Genomic DNA, 12,647 nt, shown 5'->3' with positions numbered 1-12,647 from the left:
CTTGAAGCTTGAACTGCTTCCTTTTGTTCTCCAGGTGGGCTCCTGATTACCAACACTCCTTTGAACATTGTTGCTTTCCCTTTGTTCTCTAGGTGGGCTCCTGATTGCTGAACACTTGCATTGTTTTTACTTGAAACTTTAACTGCTTCCCTTTGTTCTCCAGGTGGGCTCCTGATTGCTGATCTCCTTTGAATATTGCTGCTTTCCCTTTGTTCTCCAGGTGGGCGCCTGATTGTTGAGCACTTGCACTACTTTTCCTTGAAACTTGAACTGCTTCCCTTTGTTCTCCAGGTGGGCTCCTGATTGCTGAACTCCTTTGAATGTTGCTGCTTTCCCTTTGTTCTTCAGGTGGGCGCCTGATTTCCAGCACTTGTGCTGCTTGTCCTCGAAATATGAACTGTTTTCCCTTTGTTCTCCAGGTGGGCTCCTGATTGCTGAACTTGAACTACTTCCTCTTGAGACTGCTTTTCCTTTGAACTGCCTTCCCTTGCTCTCTAGAGGGTGCCTGATTGCCGAACTTGATCCGCTTTCCTTTGAACTTGTGTCGTCCTCCCTTTGTTCTCCTAGTGGGTGTCTGATTTCATCAAAACAAAAGAAATTTTTCTGCCCCAATTTGATATTGGGAGCATCTGTGAGTAGAACAAATTCTAAACTAAAATCCTTTATCCTGAAAATTTCAAACCAAGCCTTATCTCAAAAGTGAAAAGCTTAGATGCCAAATTATACTTCCCAAAAATAGCCCTCTCATCAGACCTTGTCATTTGCGATGGCCTCAAAACTTACCAAATCATGTTATCCAGGAAGGTACTAGAATTCAGTACCGAGCTTGTCTGGTACCTGCTTTTCTCACGGAGGGTTTCTCCAGAACAAACAAAATTTCCTGCCCCTGTTTCACTCAATGAAAACTTGTGAGTTAAAACATGGTGGTTGGTTTGTGGTCTTGACTTTGAGGGCGATTGCTCCTTCACTTCCCATGGTAACTTCGATTTAAACTCAAAAGACCTTTCCTGTTTATTGACTGACCGCTTTCTCTATCACCCTTCTTACGGAGAATACCTCTGATCTGTTCAAACCCAATACCATTCGTCGGTTGCAATGTTCATGAATTGACATATACCAAGCCTTTGTATTTCACATGAATCCCAAAGCGTGTCAATTGTCACCTACTATGTGAGCATGCTGTTCTTTCCTGACTTAAACCACTGGCCTTGGCCTTGAGGTCTATTGCTCCTTCACTTGCCATGATAAACTGATTTCCGCTTGGAAGACCTTGCTTGTCACTGGTTAACCCTTTCTTTGCCAATATTATCATAGAAAATACCTTTGATCCATTCACCCAACACCAACCATCTGTTGCATTGTTCATGAATTGACATATACCAAGCCTTAGTATTTCACATGAACCCCAAAACACGTTGATTCTTACCAACTCCGTGCGCATGTTGTTCTTTCCTAACTTATGCCATTTTGATGGGCTAACCAGATCCTGTTTTGTGCATTTTGGAAAGCTGGTGGCAAATTTTGAAGTCATTTCTCACTTGTTCTGACCAAACAGACTCGAAAAGAGGGAGTAAACAAGACAAAAGGAACAGAGTAAAAGATAATGGAAAGAGATGATTCCTAACCAGAAAACTACAAAGTAAAAACTTATCAGATGTGGATACCAACTCTAATGACCATGACATGCACCTTTGGATTAAGTGGCCTAATCTGTCAAACAAGTATGATGTTCAAATCTTGTTATACCCCCTAAGTCGTGAAACTGGGCTTCAATGCTCCGATTATACAATCCGATTCCTGATCCTTATTCGACTTGTAGTGCCCGAAGAGTTTTCACTATCAAGCCTCTCTCATTTTGTTATTTCTCTCGACTCACCATTGCCTTATGGTGCCTGTGAAGGTTTTCACCAATAAGACTCTCTCATTTTGTTCTTTTCTTCTTATTTCCTCCGATTCTACAGATGACAAGGCATTACCCATAGTAAAACATCATATACCCTTGGCATGCCTTAACTCAGCACTCTCAAAGATTATCCGGGAGGGCTTTCTTGGACTGTAATGTGGCTTTTGGACAGGATTAGAAAGAAAGAATATCATAAAGGCTCAAAGAAACTATGACAACGAGGTTAATTTATTTTCAACTTTTGGAATCTATTCTAAAACTTTGCCCCAATTTCTAAAGCAGCGGAATTTGAATTTATTTTTCCCTCTCTTTTTTTCTTCTTTTTTTTTGGGATTTTCCACTCTCGACTTCGTGGGATTATAAAATATTTTATTTGGTAAGACCGAACCGTGAGGTTGCCTACGTATCTTGTGGTGAGAAGAATCAGGTCAAACGTAGTTCACGAGACTACTTTTTGTTACTATTTTCCCTTTTTTTCTTTTTTTTTTCTTTATCTCTATTTTCCCATTTTTTTGAATCTTACTTTTGGAATGAACTTCTAAAATAAACCTATGGGGGCATGAACTTTTTTTCTTTTTTCGTATGACTCTAACTTGATTCCAAAAGAGGGAAGGTCAAAGAAATCAGTACATGCTCAAAAAGGGTATCGAATGGTATAAGTGTTTGGGTAGCTGAAAGAGGGCCTCCCAATCCCTGAAAATGCCAAATACAACACATGCAACTTGAAATGAAAAAGGAATAGCACGCACAATATTTCTTTTACAGCTTTGACATTAATATCAGTGATATACCTTCCACACTTTTTTTAGTGCCTTGTCAAGTACAGAACCCTTGTTGGGTGATTCCCTCTTCACAATGGATATTCTCCGTCGATTCTGAGACAACTTTGTTGACTTTATCTTGTTACTTGAGGTACATTTGAACTCAAAGTTGTTTGCTTCAAACTGTCTAGGATGCACTCTCCTTTAACGAATTCTTGTCACCCTATTAACTTTCCCAATTATCTGCCCCAGTTTCACACAGTTCGGGCTTCAAATGATCTCGAAATTCCTTTACTTATTTCCCTCAAATGTCCCTATAATCTTCACAATTGTTTTATTGCTTTATGATTAAACTAACCTTTAAAACCAGGCCTAGAATTATGCGTGCATGTCTTGTCACCAGAACCAGCATGAAGAGAACTATAAAAAGAGAAGAGAGCTAAACAGAAATGACTAGAAATAATAGAAAATAGAAAACTGTATTAGACAAACGGTGAAGGGGTTTGAACAACAAAACAAGCACTAAACTGGGGTTACAACCCTGGAACAAACCTAGACAGCACTAAACGAGTTACTACGACTAAACAAACCAGGAAAAATAAAAGGATAGAAGGGTTTGAGCCACAAGACAATATCTGGGTTACAACCCTGAAATAAATCGGACAACAGAAATGACAACAAAATAAACCACCAATACTCCTCCCCGGTTAACCAAGAAAGGATCATTTTTCCAATCACCAAGCTCAACATCTTAGCCACTGAATTCTGCATCAATAATACTAGGACTTTCACAAGTCTTTATCACATTGTTCTTAACAAATTGCTTTTGGGTTCCCTTTATTGGCTCATTCTTAATATCAACCTCTGATAGCACTGAAATCTTTGCAGCGCGTGGACCTTCGAGGATCTTAGAAGAATTCTCATATTCCTTTTCAAAACAAATCATACTCACCATATGCGTCTCATTACGAATAGGCGATAGACTTTGGCTAGTGTCTGCTACATCTGGATTTTGCACGACAATGTCACCTGCATCAATAAGCTTCTGAATTGCATTTTTCAGGTGCCAACACTTTTCTGTATTGTGACCCGGGGCATCGGAGCAATATGCGTACCTTTGAGAAAAATCAAACTTCTTTGGCAAAGGGTTTGGTATTTTTATCTGAATCGGCTTCAACATGTCCAATTGCCTCGACCTTTGGAACAAACTGGTATATGATTCTCCAATAGGGGTGAAAGCCTTTTCTTTTTTCAGTAGTCTTTCCAATTTGTATTCTGGCCTCGGTTGGAACTTGGCTAGGTGGCTTATATGCTTGAGGGGGCGGGTAAGACATTTGGGGAAATGGTGCGGGCCATCGCAGGCCTCGTGAGTGTGGAGCATATGGTGGTGCATTGTGGATAGGGTACTAGGAAAGTGATGTACGACTTTGGGGGTTCTGTGGAGAGAAGTAGCATTGGGGAGGATCATCTGGTGCACAAGGATATCCATGGGGTTGATGTCGAGGCTGAAAGCGTTGAGCAGGAATGCCCAGCGGATCATCTTTTGTATTTCTCTTTCTTACACCCAAACTTACTAGGATGTTCTGAATGTCTTTCGTAGTATCTTTCAATGCCGAATAACTCATGATTTTACCTGACTTGATTCCCTCTTCTACCATCTCCACCATTTTTACCACATCGTTGAAAGGTTTACCCAAGGTCAGAATCAAATGACTGAAGTAGGTGGGCCCTTGAGCTTGTAGGAAAAGCTCAACCATTTCTTCTTCACCAATCGGGGGGCTGACTCGAGCAGCTTGCTCCCTCTATCTGAGCCCAAACTCCCTAAAGCTTTCTGCCTCCGGTTTCTTTTCCATCTTAGATAGAGAGGAGCGGTCTGGGGTAATGTCTAATTTGTATTGAAAGTGTCGAACAAAATCTTGAGCCATGTCGCCCAATGGATGTTACTTACTGACATCTTGATGATTATGTCATTACAAAGCTGCCCCAGTCAAGCTCTCACTGAAATACGCCATCAACTAATCATCTTTCTCGCCAACACTTCTCATTTCCCTGCAATAACCCCTTAGATAGGCTACCAGATCTCCACGCTCCTCATACAAATTGAACTTTGGCACTTTAAACCCCGCAGGCAGGTGAACATCAGGGAACATATGAATCTGATTTCTCATCCCTTGCATGCTCCTTAAGAACTGTTCTATACCTTTCAGCTTCCTAGATATTTCATCTCGCCCTTATTTTCCTATGACCTTTTCATTTTCAGCATGAGGCTCATTTCGAGGGCTCTGCTTGTACGAGTCAAGAACCTTGTGGGCAACCTCTGAGGGGTAATATTGGGCATTATGAGCTTTGAGTAGGTATTCATTGTTGGGGATAGTGGATATGACAGGAGGGCAATTTTGGGGAAAGGTAATTGGAGGACGAGTGATGGAGCTACTAGGGTGGTTGGGAAAGCTGTGATAAGCAGGTGGATCTGGAGAGTATGGGGGATCATCTAGCACTATGACCGAAGTTTGGGTAAGGGTAGCATCTAAGAAGCTAGGTGGTGCCTTCCCAGTCATCCAAGCCTGATACATGTCCGCCATGTGTTGTCTTAACATCCTTACCTGTTCAACCAACCCATTGTCCTGTTCAACCAATTGCTTTTGGGCACCCGTATCAACCAACTCAGTTCTGTTGTCATCTGACATTGCCTTTCAACTTTATGTTGTAGAGAAAAGTTACCACTTTAAGAACCACAAACCAACCACCCTTCTGATTTACAACAAAAGGAACAAAATGAGGTCATCATGTTAACGTTAGGGTATTTAACAGCTAAAATATCACATTGCGTGCAATGCACCTAGAAACAATTAATGGTTGTAGAATGACTTCTAGGGTCACAAGGTCACTTGGCATCATCCCAATTTTGTTCATTTCAATCCTCTCTTTTCTTTTCTTTTCTAGCACTTCTTGGCTTGCTCATTTTCCTTCCTTTTTTCTTTCTGATTGTTTCTCTTTTCTTTCCTCTCATTTCTCACGTCCCATTACTTCACCTTTTCTCTCTCTCTCTCTTTTTTCCTTTTTCTTTTAATAAATGAAAAAAATGATTCGATCGAACCCTATGTAGGTTGTCTACGTATCATGGCCCGCATAAATAAGATCTTTTCGTAATTCGAGAAGATCGGGAATAAAGTAAACAAACTAACATTCTCATTTCTTTTCTTTTCCTTTTCTTTTTTTTACCTTAATGACTACTCTGATGAGAAAAGAGAAATAAAAGAAGCAAATCCTTTTTTTGTTAAATTTTCTAGACTTAATATTCCATATCCTATTCTAAACTCAATCTTATACGAGCAAGAAAGATTTCAAACCAAGAAATGAAAAAGATAAAAAAAATGTTTTTCGATTTCAGTTTGATTACCTAAGGGAGAAACTCTGAAAATAAACCAAAGATAAAGTATGTTGTTTTCTTTTTCTTCTATGTACAATGTCCTAGAGTTTTAGTAAAAATAAAAGAACTTTTTTTAAGTCATTGTTCATCAATTTCCCAAAGAAAAACCTCAAAAGAAAATCTTTTTGGATTTTTGGAATTAATATCTTAAAAGAAAACTTTAAAAGATGTACTAAAGAAAATTCTCTTTTTTTAAATTTTTGGTCGTAATATACTAAAAGGAAATATAAAAGCAATATTAATTCAATAAAGGAAAACCACCTCAAATGATTTTTTTTATTCCTAGAATTAGTATTCTAAAGAAAACTTCTAACGGAAATATAAAATCCCAGTTGCTGCAGTGCCTCAGTCAACTTGAGATTCCACTACCTTGGTGCTTGTTTCAAACCATACAATGATTTTTGTAGTTTGCAGACTTGTTTGGTCTCCCCCTGTCTAGCAAACCCTTCTGGAATAGTCATATAGACTTCCTCCAAAAGATCACCTTGCAAAAAAACATTGTGAACATCCATTTGATAGATGAACCAATGTCTTGAAGCTGCCACAACTAATATTGATCTAACAGTGACCATTTTAGCTACTGAAGAGAAGGTTTCTTTGTAGTCTAATCCTGCTTGTTGACTATAACCCTTGGCTACCATTCTTGCCTTATATCTCTCGACTTCTCTTGAAGATTTATATTTGACTTTGAATACCCATTTGCAACCAATAGGGGTCTTTCCCTCAGGTAGATCAACAATGCTCCAAGTGTTATTGTCTTCTAGTGCTGCAATTTCCAGTTTCATAGCTTCAATCTACTTTGGATCTGCACCTGCTTCTTTGTAACTAGCAGGCTCAACAATAGATGAATAGGAGTTTAAGGCAGTCTTATAAGGTGGGGTTAGATGTTCATAACAGATATAAGATGACAAGGGGTAGGCACAATTGGATTTTTTAGTAGTGACAAAGTCTTGCATCCACAGAGGTTGTTTGACAATTCTAGAGAATTTTCTAAGTGTTTCAGATTGTTGAGGTTCAGTGATAGGTATTGAACTGATGCTAGATGTATTAGTTACTGTGATGTTAGGTGTGACTGGATGTAAGGAATGATCTGTATTGGTGGATGGATTTAAAGTTGTAGGGTTTTCTGTAGCTAAGTCTTCTTGTATAGTTTGAGAGGTTATTGTATTGTTATGAGTGGTGTTTAGAATATTTCTTGGTGGATCAGATGTAGATTCTAGTAATGGAAACAGGGGAAGAGTAGAAGGAGTGAAGTGTCTAAAAGGAAATAGGTCTTCTCTGAACACCACATTCCTGCTCACAAAGAATGACTTAGCATGTAGATCATAGAGTTTGTACCCTTTTTGAGTAGAAGAATATCCCATTAAGGCAGCAGGAATGGCTCTAGGTGACATCTTATTAGTAATATTGGGGTTTGATGCATAGGCAAGACAACCAAAATTTTTTAAATAATCAAAATTAGGAGGATGTGAATGTAGCATTTCAAAAGAAGATTTATACTGTAAGATGACAGAAGGTAACCTGTTAAGCAGATAAACAGTAGTAGCAACACACTCTTCCTAAAATTTCAGAGGCACAACTCCTTGAAACCTTAAGGATCTGGCTACATTTAGAATAGATCTGTGCTTCCTCTATACTACACCATTTTGCTGAGGTGTATAAACACAAGAGCTTTGGTGTACAATACCATTTTATTTAATCAACTCATCAAACTGAGAGTTAAAGAACTCACAGCCATTGTCTGTTCTTAATGTTTGAACATTAGAGTTGAACATATTCTTCACTAAAGTTAGAAACTGCTACACAATGACAAAAGTTTCAGTTTTATTATTCAATAGAAATATCCAAGTATACCTAGAAAAGTCATCCACCAATATTAGGAAATATCTCTTACCATCATGTGTAGGTACTCTATAAGGACCCCATACATCACAATGTACTAGCTGAAAGGCTTATTTGAACTAGTAGTGCTGATAGGAAATGAAAGTCTAGATTGTTTCCCTAGTGGACATATAGTACAGTGATGATTTTTGTCTAGTTTTCAATGCTTCAAAAACTTTATTTTCCTGAGCATATCTAAAGGAGCATGCCCTAGTCAATTATGCCATACATATAGTGGCACATTAATAGACACAGAGTAGCACTCTTCTTTACTGTCAGACTCTTGTAGTTGTGGTTGAGTAAGTTGTGTTGTAGGAGTTGGAGATGACTTTAGATAGTACAATCCACATACTAATGAAAAATTGGTCTATGGTAACAGTTGAAAAATCGTTCCCACAGACTTCCAAACCATTGCCATAGGGATATTGGTACGGTTTAAAGACCGTCACATCAGCGGCGTACCCATAGGCCTACTGGAACGGGTCTTGCAACGGTTTGCATTGCCGTGACAATAGATACGTCTATCACAACCCTTTCTCTGTTGGAACGGTTCAAAACCGTTACTGTATTGTTTATATAACGGTTTTTAACCGTTACCATATTATTTAAAGCAACACTTATGTAAGCTATTGCTACGATTATGTTGGATATAGCCACAGTTTCTTTAGGCTATCGTAACGGTTATATTTGTATTTGGAACAGTTTATGGAACCTATTGCAACAGTTTACATTGTCTACTAGAACGTCATGTGTGTCCTATTGTAATAGTTCTGGTAGGCTATTGTATCAATTCAGTTAAAACCAAAATATAGCACCTGTTATAAATAAATATTTATACATATAATAAATTATAATAACACTAAAATTTAAATACATCATAAAATGAAACTATTAATAATACAAAATTATCCATCAAGCAAATAATATCCATAAAGCAAATGTTCTACCCTATGAGTGCATAAGTTTAGTACATTTCAAGAGAGTAAATAAGTTTCAAAAATGTGGGTAACAAAAGATTCCTAGAACATTCATCTATAACAATACAAAATTCATTTCAAGTAAGGTCTAGTTCTTCATCGTCTTCATCATTCATTTCTTGATCTACTCCACCTACAAAAGAGGATAAGTAAAGTTATTACCCTTCAACAGAATTCGGTATAAGAATACACATTTAACTGTTTTCGATCTTCTTTTAGTAATCCAACTTATTCATCTCAACAAACTATACGCAACATTATAACAATCTGATATTATCACCGAGGACTAAAACTTTCAAGCTATCAAGCTATGATGGCAAAGTAAATAATAATGCATAAGAAATATAATTACAAAACCAGCACGAAACATCAACTACCTTAAATATCTCTGTCAACAAAACTACACATGTAACATGCCTAGCTGCTCAAAGAACACCACTACCTTTTGTCTTTTTCTTTTATTGAGAAATATGTTGTATATTACTTCTTGAGTAAACAACATGTATATGCAATTTAGCTTAGCTATCCATGACAAAGAAAATGAATCAACACGGATATGTTAGAAAAATGAAAGGAATTGAAGATAAAGAAGAAAAAGAATGTGTGGCCATCACAGGGTTAAATGATTATCTTTTGCAAGTGAGTTGATATGTAATTTATGCTGAATGAAAATAAAATCATTGAACCTATTCCTAATACGAAAGACTACTGCCATGAAGTAAGAAAACTGACGAAGCTGGGAGGATCACTTAAATTTGATTTTTTAAAAATAAAGAAAGCCAAACATGAAAAAGCCAACTCAAGTATATATTGTCCAAACGCCTGCTTAATCAGTCATGAACTATATAACCAAATAAAATCATAGAGCAAAGAGGTAACGTTTACTTAACTTGAAATTAAAGAGGATTTACAGTTTAGGAAAATTAGGAGACAAAATAAGGGTGGTCGTTCCTCCTATGACAACGCATGCTTCATCACTCATCAATTGTTATATTTCTCCATTCCTTGCAAATATGACACTCAACATATATATATATACACACACACACAATAAGCTAAGCTCTTACATACTACTACAATTTTTTCAGAAATTAAAATCAAACACAATATTAAAATGATCAATGGAACAACAACAATAGCATGACAGGTAGCACATCTTATCAGGAAGATCAAAGACCTAGGAGTTCGTGGGAATTTTGTCTTTCAGCATTGCTACAGAGAAGTCAATTCCATAACTTTGTCTTAAGCATCAACCTGTCTATCTATTCCAATTTAAATTCTTAAAAATCTACTATCATAGAACTGCCAGTATTTCTCGGGTATTATTACTATACATACGAGACCATTTGGCACTTAAAAATTCATATACTCCTACTAAATAGAAAAAGGATATTACCATATCCACTCTGCCTTGAACCAAAGCAAAATTCCAAGCAAAGAAGGAGGAGAAGAAGAAATAGAACAAGATGTATAACATTTGGTACGTACTGAACTTGAGTGTTACTGCCAGCAGATGGTTGACTGTTTAGTTGAACAACAGCTTGTTGTGCAGAGGAAACATCTACAGGTGAACGTGCACTGAACCTTAACATGTCAGGATCGAGTCGCAAATCTGGGTTCAGACGCTGAAGTCGTGTGATGCCGTTCATTGTAATATTTTGTTCCATAGCATCCTTCTGTTCGTTCAACTTTTCATGCATTCTTTGTTGCATCCTCTCTTCCATTTCCTCTATTTTCTGCTGCATTCTCTCATCAGCATCTAAAGAAGATCCAAGATTCCCTTTTTGCCCTTTTAACAAAGTCTTGGTAACCCCTCGTCCGTACAATCTCACGTGACCTGGATGTTCAGGTCCCATGACGGATGCAAAAGTGTCAACTGAATGACAGCCATCTTTACTTTCCTGAGTGGATTGTATTCTCTCCATTTCAGCCTACAAACCAAATGCGAGAGAAAAGAGTTTTAAGTAACTAAAATTTAATCAATAATTAAGAACAAATAAATAATCACGACAAACTTTAAATTAGAAATTTCGTACAATTTTACTAATCGTATTGTCATATGAGCTTTTGTATACTCGGCCAAGTTTTCTTTTTCTTGTAGCCACAAAGATGTCCTTACTTGACAGAGTATCTGAAGTATCAGAGATTTCCTTCTTTTTTTCTTAGTTACATGAAAAAGGTATAAGAATCTTTCCATATAAAATTAGCAAGTTCATAATTTTAAAAAAAAATTAAGAAAGATAAAACATCAAACCTCGCGAATTAGAGCAAAAGGTGTTCTGCCAGCAGTGTGCGGACACTTCAACCTATTTCGATTCTCTGTATTGGTTTTGGATATTTTCTGCAAATAAACGAGTCAACCACTGAAGTAACTGAAACAATTAATCAGCAACCATGTTCAATTAATTAGCTTGGGTCCAAATTCAACAGCAACAAGAAAGATAACAAAGTAGTGAGGTTGATGAAGGGAGTAATAGCCTCTTAGGAGCAATGCATATTCTCTGTATAGGTTCCAAACCAAAATAACCCCTGAAGAGACCTGGACTTGATATTGGCAGTTTCTCAATTGCTTTTAAATTAGTGTGAATCCCAGAAATTATCCCACAAGAAGCCATAGCCACAGCCATTTTAGTTCAAGAAAATTAAGAAAAATAGAAGCTTTGAAATACTATATAAAAACAACGGCTAAATTAATTAATTAAAGGAATTAATTAATTAATTCCCCTTAGGGGTTATATACTTCCTTATCTCTTCAATCACAAAGGAATTAATCAAGGGATCTTCTTTGAATGCCACAGTTCCAATTCCTTCTACTCTTGGCAGCCTAATTTGCTTAAGGGCAATTTGCGCCGAAGATAGAGGCCTAATCACTTCTTCCTCATCCGTCCATCTCAGGAGATTCATCCAACTTTTATCACCATTATCCATAGATATCCTATACGATAAAAGTAAATCAACAAAACTAATCAAAAAAACCAAAAGTATATTAATTTGACATTGATCACTGCTTTTAAGGGTGAAACTCAGAAAGTCACAAACACTAAAGCAATTTAAGACCTTTAAAAATTAACTTCTTAAAAATCATCTCTTATAATATGAATAGGAAAGATGTGATTAAGTTATTATACTTTTCAAAGAATGTGTAGAGTCATCTTTTAAAAATAAAAACCATTAAGTTCCTTGTGGATGTCAAGTAAGTTATTAGAAAATGTATATCTTCAGAAAATTGCAGTCAAGGAAAACACTTTTAGCCCACACTTTTTGTTTCAGAGAAGATTACACAAGAAAAACCAGTTTCTTTTAAAGCTCCTAGAGGTGAATTTCCTAGACTCAGCTCTTGTTGGAAAAAAATCCCAACTAAGAGCTTACGAGTCGTCATTGGTTTTTGATAGTTTGACTAGTAATATTTATCTGTCACCAGAGATGGTACACATCTTGTTCTCCAAAATTGAATAGAATGAGCGAGACATTTGATTCATCTACTTTAACAGTTTTCTTTTGCAAATCCATTGTATATCCATCTATTTGGTTTTAACTTTTAACAAAGAATTGAAAGGTATTTTTAGAAACTAAGGGTGATTACTCTAGACAATGTGGAACAAATTCAGTTTGAATATTTACAAATTTGATGAGAAGTAGATGTTCAGTTTACAACAGACTACTATAGCGTTATACTCAGCAACCAAATAAATGGA

At 36.9% G+C, this 12,647-nt stretch overlaps 2 protein-coding genes across 2 annotated transcripts; both read right to left on the bottom strand.

The window, feature by feature from the left end:
* Window positions 1-6,888: 6,888 nt before the first annotated feature.
* On the bottom strand, window positions 6,889-7,832 carry LOC107765806 (uncharacterized). Its single transcript, XM_075220413.1, has 2 exons — window positions 7,827-7,832; window positions 6,889-7,593 (listed from the first exon to the last, which is right to left on the bottom strand). The coding sequence occupies exons 1-2, from the start codon at window positions 7,830-7,832 to the stop codon at window positions 6,889-6,891; spliced, it is 711 nt and encodes a 236-aa protein (XP_075076514.1).
* A 1,016-nt stretch (window positions 7,833-8,848) lies between these two features.
* LOC107765804 (uncharacterized) lies at window positions 8,849-11,887 on the bottom strand. The gene is made up of 3 exons (XM_075220864.1): window positions 11,207-11,887; window positions 10,441-10,883; window positions 8,849-9,085 (listed from the first exon to the last, which is right to left on the bottom strand). Exons 2-3 carry the CDS (start codon window positions 10,875-10,877, stop codon window positions 9,061-9,063), a joined length of 462 nt encoding a protein of 153 aa, XP_075076965.1. The 5' UTR covers window positions 10,878-10,883; window positions 11,207-11,887; the 3' UTR covers window positions 8,849-9,060.
* Window positions 11,888-12,647: the final 760 nt, after the last annotated feature.

This window comes from Nicotiana tabacum, chromosome 8, assembly GCF_000715075.1.
Source record: "Nicotiana tabacum cultivar K326 chromosome 8, ASM71507v2, whole genome shotgun sequence".
Classification (NCBI taxonomy): Eukaryota; Viridiplantae; Streptophyta; class Magnoliopsida; order Solanales; family Solanaceae; genus Nicotiana; species Nicotiana tabacum.
This window is presented reverse-complemented; position numbering and strand designations above follow the sequence as displayed.

Excerpts from the sequence above, each read along its gene's own strand:
- LOC107765804 (XM_075220864.1), bottom strand. The coding sequence starts at position 10,877 with ATGGAGAGAATACAATCCACTCAGGAAAGTAAAGATGGCTGTCATTCA. Across the intron at positions 9,086-10,440 it reads GGCAGTAACACTCAAGTTCA|GTGGAGTAGATCAAGAAATG; the intron begins GTACGTACCAAA and ends CCTCTTTTGTAG.